Source organism: Schistocerca serialis, chromosome 3 (assembly GCF_023864345.2).
Source record: "Schistocerca serialis cubense isolate TAMUIC-IGC-003099 chromosome 3, iqSchSeri2.2, whole genome shotgun sequence".
In the NCBI taxonomy this organism is placed as follows: Eukaryota; Metazoa; Arthropoda; class Insecta; order Orthoptera; family Acrididae; genus Schistocerca; species Schistocerca serialis.
In genome coordinates, this window is record NC_064640.1 from 86,825,221 (window position 1) to 86,849,880 (window position 24,660).

At 38.6% G+C, this 24,660-nt stretch overlaps 1 protein-coding gene across 1 annotated transcript in view; it reads left to right on the forward strand.

The window, feature by feature from the left end:
• Nucleotides 1-24,660, forward strand: part of LOC126469752 (leucine-rich repeat-containing protein 40-like) — a 214,873-nt gene that overhangs the window by 130,075 nt on the left and 60,138 nt on the right. The window contains exons 5-6 of the mRNA XM_050096966.1: nucleotides 6,591-6,760; nucleotides 10,384-10,526. Of these exons, the coding sequence (XP_049952923.1) occupies nucleotides 6,591-6,760; nucleotides 10,384-10,526 (313 nt within the window). The remainder of the gene's footprint in view (nucleotides 1-6,590; nucleotides 6,761-10,383; nucleotides 10,527-24,660) is intronic.

Below are 24,660 nucleotides of genomic sequence, written 5' to 3' on the forward strand. Positions count from 1 at the left end.
TGAGATGTGACTTTTTATTGTCTTTGGTGTAGGCAATGTTGTACATTTATCCACATCCGTTACACCAAGTAGAAATTTTGGTAAATTCTTTCCTGTATGCAACAGCTTTGTCAGTGAAAGTTTTGTAGTACTGCTGAACCTATATGTTAAACTGTTGATATGTGTTGAGAACATTACAGATCTTATTACACTTTCTTGAAATACTGGCTTTCCGTTGTAACATATGAGCTGCAACTGTGTATCAGCCTGATGATACCTTTGTTAGTCTACATATGTGACTATCTAAAGATGACCATGGGTTCAAATCTAATAACTGTTGAGAATTAATTAGATGTGACTGTGAATAAAGCTGTTCTGTGTTATTACATACCTTAAGAGATGACTGGCAGTCATTGGCATTTGTCTGGAGTTCTATTGCCAAAATAGTGTGCATAGCAGTTTACTTCATGTGGCTGAAGTCCTGAGTACAACATGTTCTCATATGTGTGAGAAAAATACTACAAAATTTCTTAAACTATCTCCTTTTATGTGTGAAATGGATATACTCTACGAAGATTTACTATTTCATAATTGTGTTGAAATTGCTACCATCTGTTGTATCACTCTATCCTTGCAGTTCATTTACTTGTCATTTCCCGGATTTTTATGATCCTATAGCATATAGGCAGGTGCAAGAAAACATCGTTGAATATGGAGAACAAAATCCAAAGAATGAAGTCACTGCTTTTCATGCAGATTAGTGCTGTAATGTGTATTGTATGGAAACTGATGATAAATGTAATTTACTTGCATTTTGTTGTTGTTGTAGTAAAAGTAGGTTTTGTAATAGATTTTTGGGGGAAATAATTATTTATTCGATTTTGAGATAACAAGATGGCTAATTATTTACATGTTACATGGGTCATTTGTATGATAAATCACAATGATATAGAATGAGCATGTTTTATATGCATAACTCAAATTATTTTGTAATTATGGCTACCTGCTGATCATTGACAAGGCTTTTTTCCCCCCTTAAATAAGATGTCAAATTTGAGTTAGTAACTTCTACCCACCACCTTTTACTTACATTACAATAACAGGAATTCATTGATGGAATAGGAGGAGTTGTCAACGAGAAACTTTCTCAGTATGTTTTCAAATATTATTGTGCTGTTGATCATTTATCATCACTGGGTAAGTGATGAAAATTTTTGGTTGCAACATTGTACACCACTTTTTGTGCTAAAGACAACCGCATATTATTCTTACAGCATGTGTTTGGGCAACAGAGAGTTTCTTTCTTTAAAGGTGAGTTACCCCAGAAAATTATTCCATATTGACATTATTGAATGAAAAAATGCAAAATGTCAACTTACTGATTTCTCTCCCCCTAGTATTTACGACGATTCAAAGTGCAAATGTGGTGGAACTAAATTGTTTTAGGACTTCCAAAATTTGAGTTTTCCTTTTTAAATTCTCATCAGTATGAACGTCTAAGAATTTTGAAGTTTCCACCCTATTTATTATTTCTTGGCCACGTGTTACACTAATCATTGGTGCAGCACAACTAGATATGCAGAACTAAATACAGTGTCTTTTTTTAAATCTGAGAATGAGACCATTTGCAGAAAACCAGTCAGTGATAGTTTAAGAACATGATTTGCCATTTCTTTTGTTGCTCTATGTATGGATTGATTACAATACTAGTGCCACCGCAAAAAGAACTAATTCTGCTTGTATATTCGAGAAGATCATTTATGTATATGAGGAACAATAGCAGACCTGAGACAGCTTTGGGGAACCCCATATGTGATTTCTTCCCAGTCATATCATCTCGCTTAACTACATTGGTTGAATTACTAAGTACAACTTTCTGCATTCGTTTGGTTAGATACGACATTATTCATCGATTGGCTATACCATTAATCCCATAAATCCTCAGTTCATGTAGGAGAATATTATGATTCACAGGATTGAATGCCTTAGATAGGTCATTATTTTGTTATTTAATACTTGTAAAATTTGGTGAATGACTATAAATAGCATTCTCAGTAGAGGAACTCTTCCTAACTCCAAACTGTGATTTACTGAGGATATTGTTGCTCAGGTGGGATACCATTCTAGAATACATTACCATCTCAAAATTTTTGGGAAATGAAATTGTGAAACAGATTGGTAGTTACTGACACTTCTCCTATCAACTTTCTTATAGAGGGGTATAACAGTGACATATTTGAATCTCTGTGGAAAAATGCTTCAGGTTAGAGATATATAAGAAGTCCTGCCTTATATTTCAAATAAGGCGGTACTTATTATGTGGGCACAAATATTCAGTGCTCTGTTGGAAACACCATCAAATGCACATGAACTTTTATTGTTGAGAAAATATATAATTTTAATAATTTCAGGAGTAGAATGTGGCGAGACATTCATATGATTGAATTTTATCAGAGTTGATTTCTTAACATACTGCTGTGATTTTCCTCGTGAACTGTTTGTACGTATATTTTCTATTATATTTAAGAAATGATTATTAAACATATTTGCTGTCTGTGATATCATCTATAGTCTTGCCATTTAATTCAGTAGTGATGTTTTCCCATTCTGTGGCCGGTTGACCTGTCTCTTTTCTCTCTGTTTCCATATACGAGGGCCATCCAGAATTTAAAGAACATACGGTCCACATACCAGTCTTGTAACAACCCTCATTTGTTTCTAACAATTGCCACATGCAGTTGTAAGTTAGACCTCGTAGCTGTGAGCACGGCTGTTCTGATTGTAAATCCCGCCGACTGCGAGGTGGTGTTTGTTTTCTGCAGGCAGATAGTGTTAGACCATGTGACATTCACCACAGACTTGCTATCACTTTTGGTAAAGGTGCAATGCATGCAGTCAGTGTCCAAAAGTGGTGCATGATGTTTAAGAATGGGAGAGCAGGTGCTCATGGTGAAGACAGATCAGGGCAATCCTCTGTCATCACAGAAGCGCTGAAATGAAAGGTGGATCACATCATTCAAGAGAATCGACAGTCCACTGTTAGTGATGTGCATGGACAATGTCAGGAAGTGTCTTGTTAAACTGTGCACAAAACTGTCACTCAGCACTTAGGATACCACTAAATCTGTGCACAGTGGGTGCCACGCATGCCCACGGATGACCAGAAAGCTGCAAGAATGGGTGCTGTACTAGTGTTCTTGGAGTGGTATGAAAGTGAAAGTGATGACTACACACTCATTGAATGAATGGATTGTTACAGGCAATGAACATTGGGTTTCTCATAACACCCCCACTGTCTATTACTCATTAATTTCATGCCCTACAACAAAACAGTCAATAGTGGTGCATGCTGTGCTATCCGTTTGATCTTTGTTGTGCTGTCCAGAACTGCTGCAGAAGCAACCTCTCGTGTGGAATTGTTCTGTTGCATGACCATGCTGCCCACATACACAGGCCTTGCTGTATGAGAAATTCCAGTGTGACATCTTTGAGCATCCTCTCTACAGTCCGGACCTGGCACCGTCAGATTTTTCCCTGTTTCCAAAACTTCTGGAGCAATATTTCATGATCAACACAAGTGCCATAGTTAAATCAGAAAAGATGCCTTGTGTTCGAAATTTTTTGTTTAATCCATACAGTACCGTACAGACAAAAGAGAATGTATCATTTTCAGCTCTTAAACCACTTCTAAAACCGAACGTACATTTAATAGCAAATTATGTGAAATAAAGTTATCCATTATCCTTTTATACACAGCCTTTACAACAGCTGTAGCAAATACTGATGGCTTAAAAATAGCTCTAAAATTGTCTAAATTATCCTTTTCTCCATTTTTATAAAGTGGCTTTACTACTGAGAACTTTAATTGTTCAGGAAGCTGACCATTCTTAAAGGAAAAATTACAAATATGTCTATGTACGGGGCTGACATGTGCAGCACAGTACTTTAATATTCTGCTAGGTACTGCAGCATATCCATGAGAGTTCTTAGTCTTCAGTGATTTAATTATTGACTCAATCTCCCCCTTGTCAGTATGACAGAGGACTTTTCCAAACATCAGTGGAAAAGTAATTTATATATTATTATTATTATTGTTGTTATTAATGAATGTCTTGACATGGTGTATCATTCTTTATTTCCTGGATGGCCCTTGTGGCCGTAAGTGTGCTGTCAGAATTACTGTTATCTGACACAATGTGCATGTTTGTTGATATTTTAATAACTTTTCTTAGTAATTAAGCATAGTTTTTGTAATGAACAACTACTGCAGGAACTCGCTTGTCCTTGGCAACAAATACTAAAGGGGGAACCCTTCTCCTTTCACACAATGCTTTAATCCCTCCAGTGATCCATGGTTTTTCACATCACTGTTTAATGTCTTTACCGATTGTCTTATGTGTGATGCTATTTTCAAATAACAATATGAGTTTATCGTGGAATAGATTAAGTTTTATGGTAGCATGTGGTTCATTACAAATTTAATCCCAAGTTATCTCTTGTAAACTATTCTTGAAAACATGGGTTTTGGAGCCATTAATTATTGTTATGGATTTCCACTGAGGAGTACAACGCTGTAAGGCACCATCTTATTCAACCTAACTAACTGTGCTTAATCATCAGAGAGAAAGTTTGTTATTGGGTAAACAGTGTTTTCTTCCTCTGAGCTTCATTAAAGCACAACTGTCTTTATCTCCTCATGATGTTCTGGCGGTATTTTAATATCAAGCTACCAATTAGAATGTGCTTTACCTGTGAGATATTGAGTGCCCTCGAAAGCTAGTCATCAGATCACCATTGCCGTGCTATAATCTGGTTTTATAACATGATTTTAAAATAATGGATGCAACATGGCCTTGAGTTATTTTGTTTGGTATTCACATTTATCATCATTCATGACAACATGATGACCAGCTTGTCTATAAGATTTAATATATTAGGCCATTCAAAAAGAAACGAGGTGGAGGCTGCAAAATGAAAACCACTGAAGTGATCGTAATGATATTGCTACAGAAGAAGGGGTGATCCCTATAAGTGTGCTGAGGCCCAAAACTTGCTGCTAGAGAGACACGGACGCACACTTGCATGATGACACATCAAGTGCTTGCACACGTTGATTGTCCATTGTACTCACTAGTGCTGAAAACAGAGAAACAGAGGCTTCAAAAGAAGATCGAAGAGGCATAGTGTGCTCTTTACAGCAGAAAGAGTGAAGAATGAAATTTGTCGAAAACTGGCACAAGTGTATGGAGAACACTGAATGACCATTGCAATTCTGATGCTCAGTGTGACCTCTAGGCCAACAGCTGCCACCGTAACTTGTTATTCTTCATTAATGAGGGTATCCACCTGCTGGACAATGATATCGGTTAAGTGGTGTAGCATTCCACATCGTGCATCATTGGCCAACTACATCTATCCTTCCTAGAATCGCTTGTGCTATGCCTCAACCCTTACAATGGATGTGCATTGATCTTTGTACACTTTGCCATTCTTTGTGAATTTATATTCTCTGCAGTCCTTCTACTGCCAGGAAATGCACTACACCCCTTTGCTCTTTTCTGAAGCTTCCATTTCTGTTTTCAGCACTACTGAATGCAGTGGCCAGTTGACACATGCATGTGTCTGCTCTGTTGTCACATTTGTGTGCATCCATGTCCTTTTAGTGATGAGTTTGGGGCCTCAGCAGTTTTGTAGGGACCACACTGTCTTCCATAGGCAATGGCATTATGATCCCTTTGGTGGTTTTCATTTTACAGACTATTCCTCTTTTTAGAGAAAAAGAGCCCCTAATTGAATGTTAATCATAGTTAGGTGTTTCTGATAAACTAAGAAGCTTTCTGACAGTGGCAATACTTTTTCAGTGCACATCCACAAGCGAGTTCTGACTGATAAGTATCACGAAGTGGGGTTTGATTACATAGTTGTTGACCACAATAGAATGTTTGATAACTGATGGCCGTACCAAGATGTTTATGTTATTGAATGCCACTCACAGATTTTCGCATGTAGAACTTCACATATTCGCAAACTTTGGCACTGAGATATGAACTGGATGATACATAGACATGAAATTTCTGCACCTAAATATTAATGTGATCATTTCCAAGTGTAATTTCACATTGACATGTTAACTTGATGCTTGCTTAGTGTGGACTACTGACTTATTGTATGTATAGACATGCACAAGAATGATAGTGAAATCAGTAATTACATTTTACTGTATAATGATGCAAGGATCAAATTTAGTAATGATGTCATTCTGTTGAATCAAGTAATAATTGTGTTTAACTGTGTATTAGGAAACAGTAAAAGTAATGCAGTTCAGTGTAATATTTGTTGATATACTGCATACTTACGTGATGGTTTGCCGAGTTTCGTGTAAATTTCGAGGACAGTCTGGATGTGGGCCTAGCTCCTGTTGATTGCCTGTCTTGTATTTTTGCTTTAAAACGGTTACGTTTTGCTTTGTTGTGGTTGCAAAATAGCTGGATGTCTGAAACATCAAATCATGATATGGTCCACTAATATTTTCTGCTATTGTCTGTTTTATAGAGTAATTGCTTTCAGATTGTCATTTGCAGAACATATTAATCATTATCTGTTTCTTGCAGTGTTAAAACAATTTTGGCTGAATGACAATAAGATAACAGACCTTCCTCCATTAGGAGAGCTCAGAAAATTGTATTTCCTGAATTTGGCAAAGAACTCACTCACAAAAATCCCAAATTTTATGGGATGTGAATGCTTGAAAGAACTGTTTATGGGAAACAATGCGATAGAGGTAAGGTAATGTAGTACATAAATTACTTTTGATTGTACTGAATAATTTCTGTATGACTTGGAAACAAAAGCCATATCATCAAATTATTAGATATAGCATTAATTTTCTGTCATTATATTTTTCTTTGTTGCTGTAATTTAAACACCTCCAAGTGTGTCGGGTGAAAATAGCTTAAAAGTAGTTGGAAAAAGGATCTATTAATATTTTCCATTCATTGTCCAACATTGATACTCACGAATTAAATATTCTCGTTAAGATAAAAAGATGAAGCTGTCAACAATCCTAAGGTTGGCCAGCCATAATGCCCCAGTCCTTTAGTAGGCATAATCATTTAGGGATTGTATGCATTTGCCTTCATCTGATCTTTAATTGACGTACTCAGCCAGTTAAAGTTAAAGGGGGACCTACAGGTCAATGAGGGCTTTGAACAATGGTGCAACTCAGCATTTTCCACATTAATAAATCATTGTGGAGGTGAAGGATAAGATAAATGATGGAAAAAATCCTTGAACTGGTGATCAAATCCTGAATCTTCGTACTTGCAATCTACCTCATAGCCACTGAGCCACATGAAGACTGATTAAAAAATGATAAGTCCATGGAAAATAAAGTACACATTTTACAGTATGAATTGACCCAGTAAATCCACATCTACATACATACTCCACAAGACACCATACAGTATGTGGCATCAGGTACCCTGTACCACTTCCTTTCCTGTTCCACTCACAAATAACTCGAGCAAAAATGGCTGTCTATATGCCTCTGTATGAGTCCTAATTTCCCATATCTTATCTTCATGGTCCTTACATGAAATGTGTGTTGGTGACAGTAGGATTGTTCTGCAGTCAACTTCAAATGCAGGTTCTCTAAATTTTCTCTGTCATATTCCTTGAAAAGAATGCTGCCAGCCCTCTATGGATTCCCATTTGAGCTCCGTAAGTGTCTCTGAAATACTTCCATGTTGCTCGACCCTACCGGTAACAAATCTAGTAGTCTGCCCCTGAATTGCTTCGCTGTCTTTCTTTAACACAACCTGGTGTGGATCCCAAGCACTTGAGCAGTACTCAAGAATAGGCCGCAGTGGCATCCTATTGTGGTCCGTTTTACAATGAACCACGCTTTCCCAAAATTCTCTGAATAAACTAAAGTCAACCATTTATCTTCCTGGCCACAACCTCACATTTTCATTCCATTTTGTATCACTTTGTAACTTTATACCCAGATATTTAAACAGCACAGCTGTATCAAGCAGCACACTACTAATGCTGTATTCGGACATTATGGGTTTGTTTTTCGTATTCATCTACATTAACTTACATTTTCCTACATTTAGTGCTAGCTGCCATACATCACACCAACTAAAAATTTTGTTTAAGTCATTTTATATCCTCCTAAAGTCACTCTACGACAACCTTCCCATACACCATAGCACCATCTGAAAACAATTGTTGCCCGCACTGTCTGCCAGATCTCTTATGTATATAGAAAATAATAGTGGTCCTATCACACTTCTCTGGGGCACTCTTGTCTCTGATGAACACTCACTTTTTGAGGACAACATACTAAGTTTTGTTACTTAAGAAGCCTTAGAGCCACTCACACATCTGGGAGCCTATTCCATATGCTCAGATCTTTGTTGAGTATGCAGTGAGACACTGTATCAATTGCTGTTCAGAAATCTATAAATATGGGTTCAGCCTGTGCCCTTCATCTACAGTTTGCAGTAAATCATGTGAAAAAGGGCAAGCTGAGTTCATGGACAGAAATTTTTTGGTCTCAAGGAAATTTATTATCTTTGATCTACGAATATGTTCAAGAATTCTGCAGCAAGCTGATGTTAAGGATATTGGTTTGTAATTTTGTGGGTCTGCTTTTTTACCCTTCATATGTACAGGAGTCATCTGCACTTTTCCAGTCACATGGGACTGGGCGAGAGATTCATGGTTAATGCAGGGTAAGCAAGGGGCCAATGCTGGGATTCAATGTGGACCTGGTGACTTGTTTGTTTTGAACTCTTTCAGTTGTTTCTCTATGCCAGAGATATCTATTACTATGTTATCCATATGGGAGTCTTTGTGATGGTCAAATGATGATATATTTGTACAATTTTCCTGCAGGAATGATTTCATAAACATGCATTTTAAAACTTCAGCTTTCCTTTTGCCATGTTCTACTGCCACACCAGACTGGTCATTGAGCGACTGTGTGGAAGCCTGATACACTGTGTGTCCCACTTCGGTGGCCATAAATCTATGAATGTAATCCTTGTGAAAACATTGTGTTCCCTTCCTGTCAAATGAGTGGTTGCAGGATAGAATCAGTAACATGAGGAGTGTTTCAGACATTGTTTTCTCTTTCTTCTTCAAACCTCAAAGGTACAGATGATTTGTTGTAGATGCACCATTGCCCACCGTGCTGTCATTATCTGTTTTGGTAGACTGGACTTTGGACAGTGGTACTTACTTGGGCTGCATCGTACAGTACTTGACTGCTGTTTACATACAGACAGAAACACTCTCACTACTGAAGATAACAGAGCATGAATTTCATTTCCGATCAATGCTTTTTCGGCTCCAGAGATGATGTAGATGGTTGTGGTATGGCATAAGAGGTAGTCTGACTAGAGCCCAGATAATTGTAATCAAGTTTCAAGAAGATGTCTCCCAACACTACATTTTTAGGCTTGAATTATTACGTATCCCCACATGTCTTTCTGGGTCCAATTCAGGTGCCACAGGAAAAGATCTGTATTGTCAGGATATTGCTGTGCTCTAGCATAAATATTGACACAACAGTTCACCTCAGACAGCACCACAGTGACTGCCAGCAGACCAACAGGTTTGATACAGAGGGTGGAGTGAAAGACATGTTACACCACTTGTTGTCAGACAAATGCCATACATCAATCACATACTCTAATAACTCCTCAGTATACAAGTATTACAGTCATCTCCCTTCCCCTGCATCACTTTTCTTTACTACTTTTTCAGTAAGAGTTTCTTTTTGTAGTGGATGTGTTGATGCCTATGTGAATGGGTAGGTGAAGTAATTGATATTTAAGCATACATGCCATTACATTAATGAAGGTCCTTGATAGAAGACAAATGATAAGATGAATTGGGACAGATGACTCCTATACTTTACATGAAGTGCTTAGCAGCAGGTAGGCACATACAATGTTACTTTGACTGCTGCTAAAAACTAAATGAAATGGTTATCTATCACAGTCACACAGTATTTTTTTTATTAAGCTGTTGACTTCTCTATCTTCCAGACCAGATGATATAATTCATAGATACATAACAGGAAGAGAATATGGCTCTGTCTGTTAAAATGTTTATGGGTTGAAGAAGAAGGGAAGTTTACTAGCTTAGCATGCGTCATTTGTGTTTTCTCTCAGCTAGTCTCTCATGCAGCATTTCATCTTTAATGTGACTGATTGTTTGTCCTTCAGCCATTGTTTATCACATTTTTCATTTACTTATTTGCGTACAATGCACTTAGTTTGTTACATATTTAACATACATATTTTGCGTTGGTGTTGCTGTTACACAGATTCTACACATACTTATTTATAAAACATTTTCATTGATATAACTGAGATTCCACTTCCTTTTCAGGAATTTTCTGTCACTGATGTTGAGGGATTAATTGGGATTAAAACGCTTGACATGCATAACAACTGCTTGAGTTCGCTACCTGAAAATATTCATTTGATGTGTCAGGTAGTAAGATTTGATTTTAGAGGAAACAGACTAGAAAAGTAAGTTTGATTTTTTATTTATTTTTACAACAGCAAAATTGAAGCAAAGTACTTTTAGAGAAGCAGAAAGTCAGTCACAGTTTTTTGCAGGCAACTGACTTGCACTTTTTTTTTTTTTTTTTTTTTTTACTGTGAAAGACTCCTGGCTATCACAAAACTGTTACCTTAGTGTCAGTTAACTGTTACTGTAATTCTTTGTATCCGTCTTATTTCATCCCTTGACAGAAATTTACAGAATATGAAGAAAAATTAAACCTTGGCAGAATTTTCTCCACATATGAGGGAAATGTGAAAAGTTATCTCTCTGACACAGACATGGGATTATATTAATGAAAATTTGTTTTTTTGCAATGCTACATGCTGTGTAATGATGTAAGCCAAGTTTCAACTCGATCTGCAGAACATTTTAGTTCATATAGCCTTCTAAATTTCCATACTTATATTTACCGAACTAAGAAAAGGTTTTTTCCCCAAATTTGTCATTTGAAAAATACAAGGCTGTCTTACATTCACAGGTAAAGCTTAAGTTGCTGAGGCCAACATTTTTATGTTGTGTAATAGCTGAATCTAGGGGTTGTCTCACTTTTTCAAATTAAGCTTTGGTGGTTGAGATCACATGTAGGTTTAATTTAATAATTGCAAAAGGTTGGGATGGGGTGCATTGACACCAGCATGGCTGAATGTAGGATGTTGTGTGGCAAATAAGCAGCAACTCTTGTCATGCTGCCAACCATGCTTGTTTTGTATGAACATCTACTGCATTTAAACTGCATGTCGCCAAAATCTAAATGGAGCCAAAACTGATCTGACTTAACAAGTAGACAGATACTCAGTGGTAGTATACATTTGTACAGGAGAAAAATTAATTCTAACATAAATATGTTTATGCAGAACACACCAAATATGGCTTAATAAATGAAACACAAGGTTCAACAATGGCATTTAAGTAACTATTGCTTGACAGCACTGCAGATTTTCAAGGTTGACAACAAATGATGAATTGCACTGTTAGTGGTCATATCTGCTGATTAATCACTAAGGAGTCAAGAGATTGACATCTTATTGTTATTCAGTTTGCTCAGTGCTGTAAGAATGGTTAATTGTAGTGATCCATAATGGATGCAAATCACAGTGTGTTTGTTGAGAAATGTGGATCTATGAGTTTGCAGTTCACACAGACAACATGAAGCTACATTATAGGGAGACCAAAAACAACTCTGCTGTACGAAGAAAAGTTGATGTCACAGAAGTGAATGTTCAGAGGTGCTGTCATATGAAGAATACTGTAAATAATAGATCATAAGTTCTATGCACTAAAATTTCAGGGGACCAAATCTGGGAAGGTTTCACAAATTGGAGCTGCACGTTGTATAGTATGTGTGAAATGAATGTAACTAAGGCTTCTCAATTATTTGAGAAATTATACAAATGAAACCACTGGAGATAAAGAGGAATTTTCCAGTTGCTTGTGTCATGGAATTCAATGCACGTATGAGCTGGTGCGTGACTGATAGAGAGGCTGGGACTTATGCAGAACAAAACTAGCTCAGTGACTTCCCATGACTGGAGCCACGATGTAGTCCTTACGCAAATCACATGGCATTCACTTCAGTCTTTTGTGTATTACCCAATGCAATCCCTTCTTGGTGACTAGTGTATCCGGAAGAGATATGATATAGAGATAACAAGTAATTATCCTGAGCAACAGCTAATCATTTGAGGAATTTGCTATTGTGTAAGGTCCCTTTGGAACTGTGTTGAAAGCCCTGGAAAAACCACATCTTGCTTACCTTTGAAGTTTTCTGTGAAAAATGAGGGTAACATGTGTTAACTGGCAGTTAGATATGCCTAGTAGATCTTACGTGTAAGTGTCCTTAGTGACAATTCATCAGATAAGGTGAGGAAAGTATAACTAGTCCGATTAGCATAGGTAACATGAAAGCATTCTTGGTGATGAATTATGAGATGTTAGGACCCAAATCTCATCAACACAGGTATGAGTACCATGGATACTGCCTGAGAACTTGGGTTGCACAGTGGATAGATAAAGCTGCATCAGTAGCATTGCCTCCAACTGCCCTCTGCCCTCAGTGGTGTACCTGCTGCACCTCAGTTGTCTAAGGCTTACCTAGGTCCACAGGGCTCTTTTATTTCACTAGCTGCTCGTGGGACCAGGATGGATCCTTTGAAATTTCCCCTTCCTCCTCCCAGTGGAAATTGTGGGCCACTGGAACATATAACACCCAATCAAACAAGAGGACTTGGTAGTTAGTACTTCAGTTAATAGTAACAGAATGCACGCTAGTTGTCAGAATGTGTTTACAATAGTTAAACAGGAAGGGGGTAGCTTCAATAAAGTTTCACCATTGTATATACAGAACACCATATTATTTACAAAAAGGATTAGAGGATATTGCGGGAACTTCAAAATCTGTCAAGCGCTTGCAAAATGGGACCCTGTTGGTCAAAATGTCTAGTTCCCAGCAAGTGAAGATCCTCCAGAAAGCTCAATGCCTTGGGGACTATAACAAAGGTGTTGTGACTTGCAGGGATTTAGTTGACATTCCCTTAGAAGAACTGAAAGCTAAGTGGTCCCGAGAAGGCATTGTGGATGAACAAAACATTATGAAATGGGTCAATGGTGTCTAGCCACACTCTTTTATTCATACACTGAGCAGCACCAAACTTCCAAAGAATGTTAAGGCAGGTTTCCTTCGCTTAAGTGCACAGCCTTATTTCTCAAACCCAACACACTGTTTTAAACACTTAGGGCACACTACTCTTGGTTGTAAGGGGGAAGCCACTTGGCAAATGTGGTAAAGCTACCAATGATGGAGTTGGTTCTTCCTCTCCTCCAAAGTGTGTCAACTGCTCTGGGGCTCACTGTGTGTGGAGTAGCGACTGCAGTGTCTTTCTTGAAGAATGGAAGATCCAGGAGATAAAGACACAAAGTGCATCCCATATGATGAAGCTAAAAAGACATGCAAGACCATGCAGCTGCCCATGTTGACTGTCTCCTTTGCTTCTGTTCTCAAACAGCCAGTCCAGAAAACCAATACAACTACACAAATGTAGGTTGCTAGTGTCAGCAGTATTACCTGTGTTTTTCAATGCACTTGTGCTGCTGCTACAGTTACTTTGAAGCCTGCCCCTCCCCCAGAACTACAGAAAAGGCTGTGGTTGCTGACATTGTGGAACTCCCTGTCCCTCCAGACATCCAGTCTTGTCCATCATCCAGCACTGCCAATGTCATATCTGCGGTTGTGGCTCAAAAGCCTCCTCAGACAAAAAATTCCATGTCGAATGCGAAGAATCACCCACCGATGGAGATTAGAAGTACACACAGTCTGACGATGTCGATGTCATCCTCTCTGATGTCTCTCTAGAATTTTCTTCAGAGTTTATGGATCTTGATATCAGACTGGGGAAATCATCTCACCCCAAGATTGAGTCTCCACCCATTACAGGCTCCCCTCCCCAGCAGAAAATCAGGCTAAAAGTGCTACCCCAGTGATAGATAGCTCCCATTATACAGTGGAACTTAATGGGTTCAGAACACGTGGAGGAACTGAAACTTCTAGCACAGGAACTTCCTCTGTGCTTGCATTTGCAGGAAACACATTTTAAAGCATCTGATACCCCTATACTGTGGGGCTATATGCTCCATCACAAGGATGACATAACTAGGGAAAGAACCAAGGGAGGGGATGCTGTGTTCATCAATAACACATCTCTGCTCTTGCCCTGACTACTGACCTGCAAGCAGGTGCCTTTGAAATTCATGTGTGTCACAGGATCACTGTTTGTTCAGTGTACCACCTCAAGATGCAATAGACTCTGAGGCTTTCATAGATCTCCTGGAACCACTCCCCTAACCATTTCTCAACTGGGAGACTTCAGTGCCCATCACGGCTTCTGGGACACAAAGTCTAGTTGCCCTTGAGGTCGGTTTTGCAGAGTCTCATGACGTTTCATGAGCTGTGCATCCTCAATACAGGTCCTCCCACTCATTTGTGTGCTGCCACTGGGTCATTCTCAGCCATCGACCTCTCTTTCTACTCTCCAGCCTTTGCAGACTCTGTCAGTGGGATGTAATTGACTACCTCATGCTACTGACCACTTCCCACTCCACATCCACCTACTTGATGGAGCATTCCCTGAAGGTACTTGATGGAGCATTCCGTGAAGGGACTGGACACTGTTCAGACAGGCAGCTGTGTTTGAATACTGTGACAGTGCAGAGGAATGGGTGGCCCACATTACATGAGTAATCCATCATACTGCTGACTTACCTATCCCAATGTCCTCAAGTCATCTTACAAGGCAACCTGTACCTTGGTGGACTGCTGAGTGTCACTCAGCAATCCTGATCAGGTGTGTGGCTTTTCAATGGATTAAATACTGCCCAACAGCAGAGAACCTCACAGCATTTTCGTTCACAAGAGCCAGGGCTCGACGCATAATCGAGGAGAGCAAGAAAAGGTTATGGCAAGTGTTCCTGGACTCCATCAACTGTTCCACTTGTTCTACAAAAGTGTGGGAAGCGATCAAGAGGATTTATGATAAACACAGCCGTTTACCAATAATTGCACTGCTGAAACATGGGTATGTCCAAACAAATCCCGAAGACATTGCACACACACTGTCAGAGCATTTTGCAAGGTGTGCTGCCAATGCCAGCCAGGATCTGGTGGTCTGAGTCTTACAACTACCCTTTCTCCCTGTGGGAGCTGGAATCATCACAGTCTGAGACTCATGATACTGCACCTTATCACTACAAAATCGGGAATTGCATTCAGTGCTATAGGAAATTCTCCTCTAATGTCTCCTCTTCCCCATCTTGTGGAAAGAGGCCGCATTGGACCCAATAGTTACTGGAGTATTGCCTTAATGAGCTGTGTAGGAAACTCATTGGAGTGAGCGGGTAGCTGTCATTTGTTCTGTTTGTTAGAGACCAGGAAACTCTTGAGTCGCTCTCAGTGTGGATTTCGCAGAATTTTGTCCGCTGTCAATGATCTGACACTGCCAGAAGTGGCTATTCAGTAGTCTTTCCTATGTAAACATCAGTGTACCAGCACTTTCTTTGATATCAGTAAGGTGTACGATGCTACTTGGAGACACAGTATTATCACCCATCTGCATCAGTGGGACTTTTCTTCGTACTGTCTTTCCTGCCTCAGTGATTTTTTGTTAGCTCCTGAGTTGGCGATATGCTGTCAGATCTTTTTAGCAGGAGAATGGTGTCCCTAAGGGTATGGGTTTTAAGTGTTACGCTCTTTGCCATAGCCATTAACATATCATGTCTACCATACAGAGTCCTATACAATGCTCTTTATTTGTGGACAATTTTGCTGTTTTCTGTCCCTTCTCCAGTGTTGCAACAGTGACTCGTCAGTTGCAACTTACAGTGCAGAGGTTAGAGGAGTGGACTGCAAATACCTTTTTTCAGTTTTCTGCAGATAAGTGTATTCTCATAATATTTTTTATTTACATTACTTGCATATGAGCAATACCGTTCTGTGTTTTAAAGTCTCAGTGAAGTTACTGAGCCTCATTTTTTACTCTAAATTGCGATTGTTGCCACACCTGAGGAAATGAAAGCCAGAGTTCTGAAGGCACTGAACATCATGAAGTGCCTTAACCACAGGTCTTGGGGAATCGTGGCTAGGCTACAGGAGGTCTTCTTATCTGAAGATCATTGATGTTGTCCACTATGAGGGGATTTGGCTGACCACGGATGCTTATAAGACCCGCACCATACCTAGTCTCTGTGCTGTGCTGGTGAACTTCCTCTTACAGTCCCATGACAACTCCTCATGGTGCGTCCAGCATGTAAGTTCCTCGCATCTCTGAATTCGCCTTCATACCATACTGTTGCTCGTCAACCTTTGGAATGCCTTTTCTCCAACTTTCCTCAAGCAATACTACCATTTGGTATCCACATACAGCGTGTACTGGAGTCACTTGGTGTGGAGCAAGTACAATCCCAAATCCAGGGTTTTAACTGTCTGCCACTGTGGTTACTGGAGAGATCCAGAGTAATTTTAGATTTGGTGCAATACAGGAGAGATATCAATCCTGCGTATGTTTTTCATACATTGTTTTGTGACATTTTAAATGAACACCAGACCATGTTGGTTGATATGTTGTTTTCCCTGATTGTGTCCTCAAGGTCTGACTGCTTAGAGACTTTACTGTCTGTAGAATTATATGTGATCTTTCAGGCACTGGAGCAGATAAGGTATGCTTCAAGTGCTAAATTCCTGGTTTGTTTAGATTCTCTGATTGTCCTTCAGTGTATACAATGCTTGTACCCAGGAAAGTTGTCCAGAATATCGGGGACACCCTCCTCCATCTACAGCAGCTGGGAAAGCAGATATCTTTCTGCTGGGTATGATGGCATATGGGTATTGCAGGGAATGAAATGGCGGGTGTAGCAGCCAAGGAGGAGTGTCATGATTCTCAGTTATTGTAGTGTGCCATCCCCCTTCATGAGTATAAGCTGCATCTCGTAAAGCCCACTACAGGGCTGTGGAGTACCTCCTTCCAGCAACAAAGATATGGTGAGGTCCTCCTCGCACATCTTTGCCTAGGCTGCAGTTCTCTGATGTGTGGCTTCTTGCTCTGGCGAGAGGACCCTCTAATGTTTGATGCTTTTTTTTTTTTTTTTTTTTTTTCCAATTCAATTCAATTTTTATCATCACATAACATGCCTTATACAATCAAAGATTGTGACATAGGTGACTTGTCAGTTTTTACACTATATATAACAATACTAAAAATAGACAATAAACTAATAATATACATGGTGTAACATCTTCAAAGAGGTATTTTAATTACAATTATAATGCATTGTTACCATTCATGAAATCTTCTACACTATAGTAACATTTATCTTTCAGATATTTTTCCAGGTCTCTTTTGGTGCCTTTTATATTTGGGTCATCCATATCTTTCCATATTTTATTTACAAATTTCATGCCCATATAGTATGGGTTTTTTTCATATGATTTTAAACAGTGGGTAGGTAACATGTAGCTCATTTTATGTCTTGTATCATATTGATGCAAGAAGAAGTTGCCCTCAAAAAGTTGTGGGTTTCTTTTCGTGAAAGTGAGAGTTTCATAGATGTATATGCTTGGAATGCTCATTAGATCCAGTTTTACAAATAAAGGTTTGCAGTGTTGCTTTGGTTTTGCTCCCACCATTGCTCGGATGATTCTTTTTTGTAGTCTAAAAGCTCTAAGTAAATTTGTTTTTTCAGACCCCCAGAAAATTATACTATACCTAATGACTGAAACAAAATATGCATTATATACAGTTTTTCTTACAGCTAAATCAGTAATACTATACAAGATATTCATAATATATACAAGGCTATTCAGTCGACCCAGTATGTTATCCACATGGCGACTCCATAACAGGTTTTTATTGACTAACACACCAAGGAATTTGACACAGTCTGCAGTCTCTAATTTTTTGTCCATATACCTTATTTCACTTATAGACTGTGCAGATTGTTTTGTGGTAAAATGAACAATTTCTGTTTTCGTAAAATTTAATGTCAAGTTATTGTTTTTGACCCATGCCTCCACTTCCCCAAGTGTTTGTTCAATATGACGAATTAGGTCTACCTCATTTTTACAACAGACTACAGCTGTTGAGTCATCTGCATAGAGGATAGTATCAGACTGGACCTGACATGGCATATCATTAATATAATATAGAAAAAGCAGTGGCCCTAATATTGAGCCTTGTGGAACACCTAATTGAGTGTTTTTCCAGCCAGAGAGAAATTTCTTGCCGTTGATGTTAATAAGTACTCTTTGTTTTCTGTTTGCCAAGTATGATGACATCCAGCTAAGAGATTTGCCTTGAAAACCATAGCGTGCCAATTTTTGGAGAAGCAGGTCATGATTTACTGTGTCGAAGGCTTTGGACAGGTCACAAAAGATGCCTGACACACACATTCTATCATCAAGACATCTGCTGACTTTTGTGACTAATTCATTTATTGCATGGATTGTGCTGCGGCCTTTTCTGAAACCATATTGATTGCCTAAGATAATGCTGTTAGATGAATTGTGATTTTCAATCTGATCACATGCAGCTCTTTCAAATATTTTTGAGAAAATTGGTAACAGTGAGATTGGCCTATAGTTGCCCAATTCATCTTGTTTGCCTTTTTTGTGTATGGGCCGAACTTCTGCATATTTTAATCGATCTGGGAAACATCCCTCATCAAATGATTGGTTGATTATGAAAGAGAGTGGATATGCAATACTGTGACGGACTATTTTTATTATTTCAGTGGGGACCTCATCCCACCCCGCAGATTTTGAATTTTTTAGGGACATTATGATTTTGATGACATCTGAGATGGAAACATGAGAAAACTTAAAACATGTGCAATTGCTATCTGTCATATTGGGCTTTGTATTTGGTGGTGAACAGTCACCAAATTTGTTACAATTTATGAAAAAGTCATTGAATGATTCACAAATGGCACTGGGTTCTGTAACAGCTCTACCATTAATCACTATTTTAGAAGGGCATTTTCTCTCTGCCTCACTGCCAACTTCACTTCTTATAACAGACCAAACAGCTTTTGATTTGTTTTTTGCATTTGAAATGAAGTCGTTATTTGCAGTACGTTTTGCTAGTTTAACTATTTTGTCAAATGTTTTTTTTTGTATGTGCTTACATACTTAAGAAATTGAGGGCTTCGATTTACTTTTGCCTCCATATGCAGTTTCCTCTTAGTAGCACTAGACACTCTAATTCCTTTTGTTACCCAGGATCTACTTTTTTGGGACCTGGTCCTCACTGTTACAAAAGGGAAGCATTCATTGAATACACCCAAGAATTCAGTTAAAAAGTTATTGTAATTGTCACTTGTGGAAGTGTGTTTGCTGACTGTCCACTTGGTTTGGCTTAGTTTTTTGCAAAATACTTCTACATTTTCTTGACTGAAATTCCTACATCTTTTTGTTGTGCAGACTGAATTTTGCTTCGGTAGTGATACAAATAGTGCTTTATGGTCTGATACTCCTAAATCTAGAAGAAATTTTTCTTTTACATAATAATTATAACTACTTACAATATTGTCAATACATGTTGCAGAGCTTGCTGTAATTCTTGTATACTGATCGAAATTGAGATTTAGCCCATTTGTGGCTACCAGGTTCTTTAAGTGTGAAGAAAATTTGTCATCAGTCCTTACATCTATGTTGAAGTCAGCACATATAACCACTTTCTTGTACAGTTTCTCACATTTTAATTTATGTAGCAATGTATCAAACTTATCTAAGAATACAGAGCTTATATGGTACCCAGGGGTGCGATATATGCTGATAATTAGTGTGTTATACTCTTTAAGTTCTATACAACAACTTTCAAATGTGCCTTCTTCATTCAGATGGCTAAAATTCTGTCTGATATCATAGTCTACCGTGGAATGAACTAATATGCAAGAGCCTCCATACCCATTGGTCCTACAAAAGCTGGTAGCCAGTTTATAACCTGTAAGTTTATTTAGGAGACTGATATTTTCAGATTTTAGCCAATGCTCATTAAGGCATATTACTTTCACAGATTGTTTCACACTTTCTAGCAAAATTTCTATCATAAAGCTTCCTGATCATTCCTTCAGACAGACCTCTTATGTTCAAGTGCATAACGAAATTACTACTGCATATATTATTAGGTAGAGGGTCTTTAAAACTAATTTGACTATAAAGTAACGGAACGTCCACCTGAGTGTTGACTACTTGTTCTGGATTCGTTGTATTGGGCCAAATTCGGATAGAACTGGCCCCCTTCATCAGTTTCCCTGTGTGTGAGCATCTGGATGATGAGTAGGTACAGTTTTCTTGACGATAATTTCAGTCTTTGCTGTATGTTCTGAGGCTGGTTCTGGCACCTTCTCATCTTCTGGACGTGATGTTCCTGTTTGAGCTGGCGCTGTGGCTGCGATTTTGAAATTGTTTTCTCGTTTATCCATTTCCTTGGTCGAAACTGGTTGCACAGCAATTAGTTTTCTTGCAACGTCGTCGTCTTTTTGTATTAATTTCGCTAGCATTTTGCCAACGTATGACTTGCCAGCGTTATTATAATGTAGTCCATGTTTCGTAAACAAATCTCTTGCATCTGGAAGATCAAGAAATGTTACATTTTGTTGGGACTTGCATATTTTGTAGAATTGTCTGTTTACTTTTGCAAGCTCCAGATTTACGATGGAATTGTCTTGCAGGTCGTATCTGTGAGGCAAACTAGTAACTATGATGTTCGGAGCTTTCAGATCAAGTAATGTAGTTTTTAAACACTGGGTCGCATGTTTACTCTCATTTCTGTATACATCATTACTTCCACCCATGATTATGACGGCATCAGTCTTAGATAGCTCATTAAGTGAGTTGCTGCTCTTAATTATCTCAGTCAAAGGTGCACTGGGTTTCGTCATACCTGTTGCCGTGAATAACGTACTGTACTCATTTATTTTTTCGGCAATTTTCTTGGTGTGGCTATCACCAAGTACAACAACTCGTCGTTTGAGGTTTACTGGTTTATTTTTCGTATTAGATGTTTTCTTGGCTGCGCACTCGATTGGAAGTTTCGTCACTGATTTTTGTTCGTCATTGTTCTTTGTCTTATCACAGTCTTCGTCTAGTGTTGCGAATTTGTTTGCTAGCGGTATCGCCGGAACTGTACTCACTGTCTGTTTGTTTGTTTTTTTCGGCAAACGCCACGTTTTTTGCGCAGAACGACGGTTAACAACACTGTCTTGTGCTAGACGATGATCTCACTCTATCTCTTTGTATTTCGTTTCCAGTTCTTGATATTTCTGCCGAAGTTCTTCATATTTCGTATTTACAGTCATTAAATCCTCTGTAAGCACACTTATTATTTTTTCTTTTGATTTTATCGTGTCCATTGCCTCGTTTTTCGTGACACTCACAACGCACTGACGGCATTTCCAGTCATGTTCGTCTTTTATATATTTTAGATTCACTTTAACACATTTGTCGTGATACCACGACCTGCACCGGATGCATAGTATACCTCTCTTTACCTTTTTTACGCAGATTTTACACACGTCACTATCACTTTTTAAGGAAACTGAGACATCGTTACAGAACAAAGTTTCATTCGGCGCATACAGACCACTGTGTGCCAAATTTTCCTAGATTGTGTTTTATTTTTGGTCAAGATGGCAGTGGCTGTTTTGCCAGCAAATCTGCCATTTGTTTTAAGTGACTTTCAGATGAATGTGGTGCAGCTTTTAAGATTTTGTGATGTATCCAACTTGTTTCCAAAAATTTTAGGAAGATGCATTTAATGTGTTAACAGGGCGAATAGCTCACGCATGTTTTTTTGTAAGTGGTCAGACAGTTACATTTCCCTGTGTCTTTCATTTGAATCATTTTTTCCCCCAGCTTAGTTTCTGAGGCAGTGTGCGAAGGAGGTTCTGGTTACCAATGGGCTACTTGACTGCTGACAGACAAATGACTCTCTTTTGGTAATCCTTCCTGTAACGCTACTTCAGTATCACTGCAGACTGAACACAGGTACAGCCTGTTCTGAAACCAAATTTGCTACATGTGATTCTGTGAACTTGTGACAGTTTGGGACATTTTGCTTTATTGAAAAAGACTTTTGTACCTTTATCATAATCAGTTGTAATTCGTTTGCATTAGCGCAGTGCATACTAAATAACATTTTTTTTGTTAGTTTATTGAACACAACAGATAAACACAAGATATAAAAGAATTGGCAGCATTATAATCTCCTATATTATCCAAAACAATCTGAAAGTGTTTGGATAGTTTTTCGAATTTGTCTCTAGGCAATATGTTGTTAGCACTTCATCTCCTTTCGTATACCGTTGTGTTAACAGACAGTAAAGCTGTGCTGTTTAGCATAGGGATGAGGCAATTAGCCTTGCTAATTCTGTCTCTAATTGTATGTAAATTCCTCCCACTTTTGGTCCCAAACGGTGTGAGCTTTTCTTATGTTTTTGGTTTGCTAGCTGCCTATTATAGTAACCAGAACCATGTTGAAACTAGACTCAAATTTAATCAATGTTTAAAGCAACGTAAGCAAATGTATGCAGCATGGGCTGTGACTTTAAAGCAGAATGTGAGTTACCTGAGTCGTGTGATTTTAGGAGTGTGTGGTGTCTGTTTATTTGGTTTGTGTGTATGCAGAAGACAATAGAAATTCTTGTAGTTTCACAAATAAAGTGAACACAGCAAAGCAAAAACATGGAAAAGCAGGGAGGCTGTGTGTGTGTGTGTGTGTGTGTGTGTGTGTGTGTGTGTGTGTGTGTGTGTGTGTGATAATATTAAACCAGGTAGGAACTGTGATCTTCGATAAAAGAAAGAGTTATGGAGAGAAGCAATGCTCATATCCACATATTGAATCAGTAGAAGCCCAACTATCAGTCAGAGTACTGACTTGCAGGGATTACCAAAAGTCAAAAGAATTCCAAGATACCCACAAAAAGAAAAAAGATAATACTATTCATCTAAATGTGTATTGTAATGCTGATTATGCATAAGGCTTAGAGATTGGAAGAGTACAAGTGCATACATTGTTCTTTATAATGATGCTCCTGTTAGTTGGTGTTTCAAGAAACAAAGTGTAGTAGCTACATCATCAACTGTAACAGAATACATAGCACCAGCAGAATGTACCAGAAAAAAGAGCATCAAGATCATATACAAGAACAGTCAAGAAGAGAAGACCATTCTTCATGTAGACAACCAAAGTGCTGTCTGAATTATCAGATCTGGACAATTAGACGAAGCAAACATTTAGCAGTGATGTTGCACTGTGTCAGTGAGCAGTATAGATAAGGTTTGCATGAGATAAAGTACTGTAGCACAGGGCAGTAGTTGTCAGACATATTTACCGAACCTCTTCAACAGTCAAAGTTTGAGTAATTTAGAAATGCTATTGTGAAACATATACTATAACTTCTCTCATAGAAAAATAGTAAGTAATAACTACCACTGTTGAATAATTAAAAATAAGTTAGATATATTAAAAACAAACATTGTATTTTAAGTGGAGGATGTTGGAAAGTTGGTAAAACAGTTTGCTGCATGTTCCCAAAGGTTGGTAACTGCAGTAAAAACCAGAATACGAGTTATCGGAGTAGCATCAATTTGGGATGTGTGCTTTTTGACATAATTACCCGACGGAAGGCCCTAGTCACATGACATCATCATCATCATCATCATCATCATCATCATCATCTGATTTACTGAGTATGTGGTCGTATATGACAGTATGGTAGCCTGGCAAAGTGATATCAGTAGTTAGAGCAGTAGTTCATGGTCTGTCGCCCTCATTGTTGGTAGATACGCATGACTAGAAGCACTTTGTCAGCCGCTGGTGTGTCCCAGAGTGAACAGAAACTGATACAAAAGTTTCCTCCGTGTTATTGTCAAAGAGTCTCAGAAAAGTTGTTGCACTCAACTTGAGTCCATATTGTGGCCCAAGGCATCAATGATGTTTTTCATTTGCAAACCAGGGCACCTAACAATTGGCTGCCTTGGCTGGTGGGCAACAACAACAACAAACCCCAGCATGGTGCACACTATTTTGCCAGTGCCCATATCAGAAGCAGCAGACAGGATGCAGGAACTCTTGGTGCAGCTGAAAATTAATGGAGCAGTTGTAGAATTCCAATTGATGTCTTTGATTAATGTGGACATGTTCTGGTGCATTGGCTCCCCACATTTGTGCCATCCTCAGCACAGAGTGGTGACTTACAGTGGACATTAGATTCCATTGTGAGATCATACTGTAGTCCAAGTGAAGGATAAAAATACCTCTTTGCATATAACCCTCCTCGTAGTAAACTCTTCGACAATGGCTAACATTTTTGGAATAGATGGTTTTGCACTATCTGGTTTCTGAATTTGAGAGCAAGTGAATCTAGCTTCAGCCGTGATTTGATTCAAAGAACATATATCTGCAATATAAGCAACTGTCTGAACTTACATTAGGCTGTGAAACAGGGTTCCAAGCCCACATATCCTTAAAGCAATCTGCAGTGCCTGAGTTTGGTGGTGTTATTCAGGTTAAAGTGTAACTAATGGGCAACATACATAGTTGGTCTGGCAGG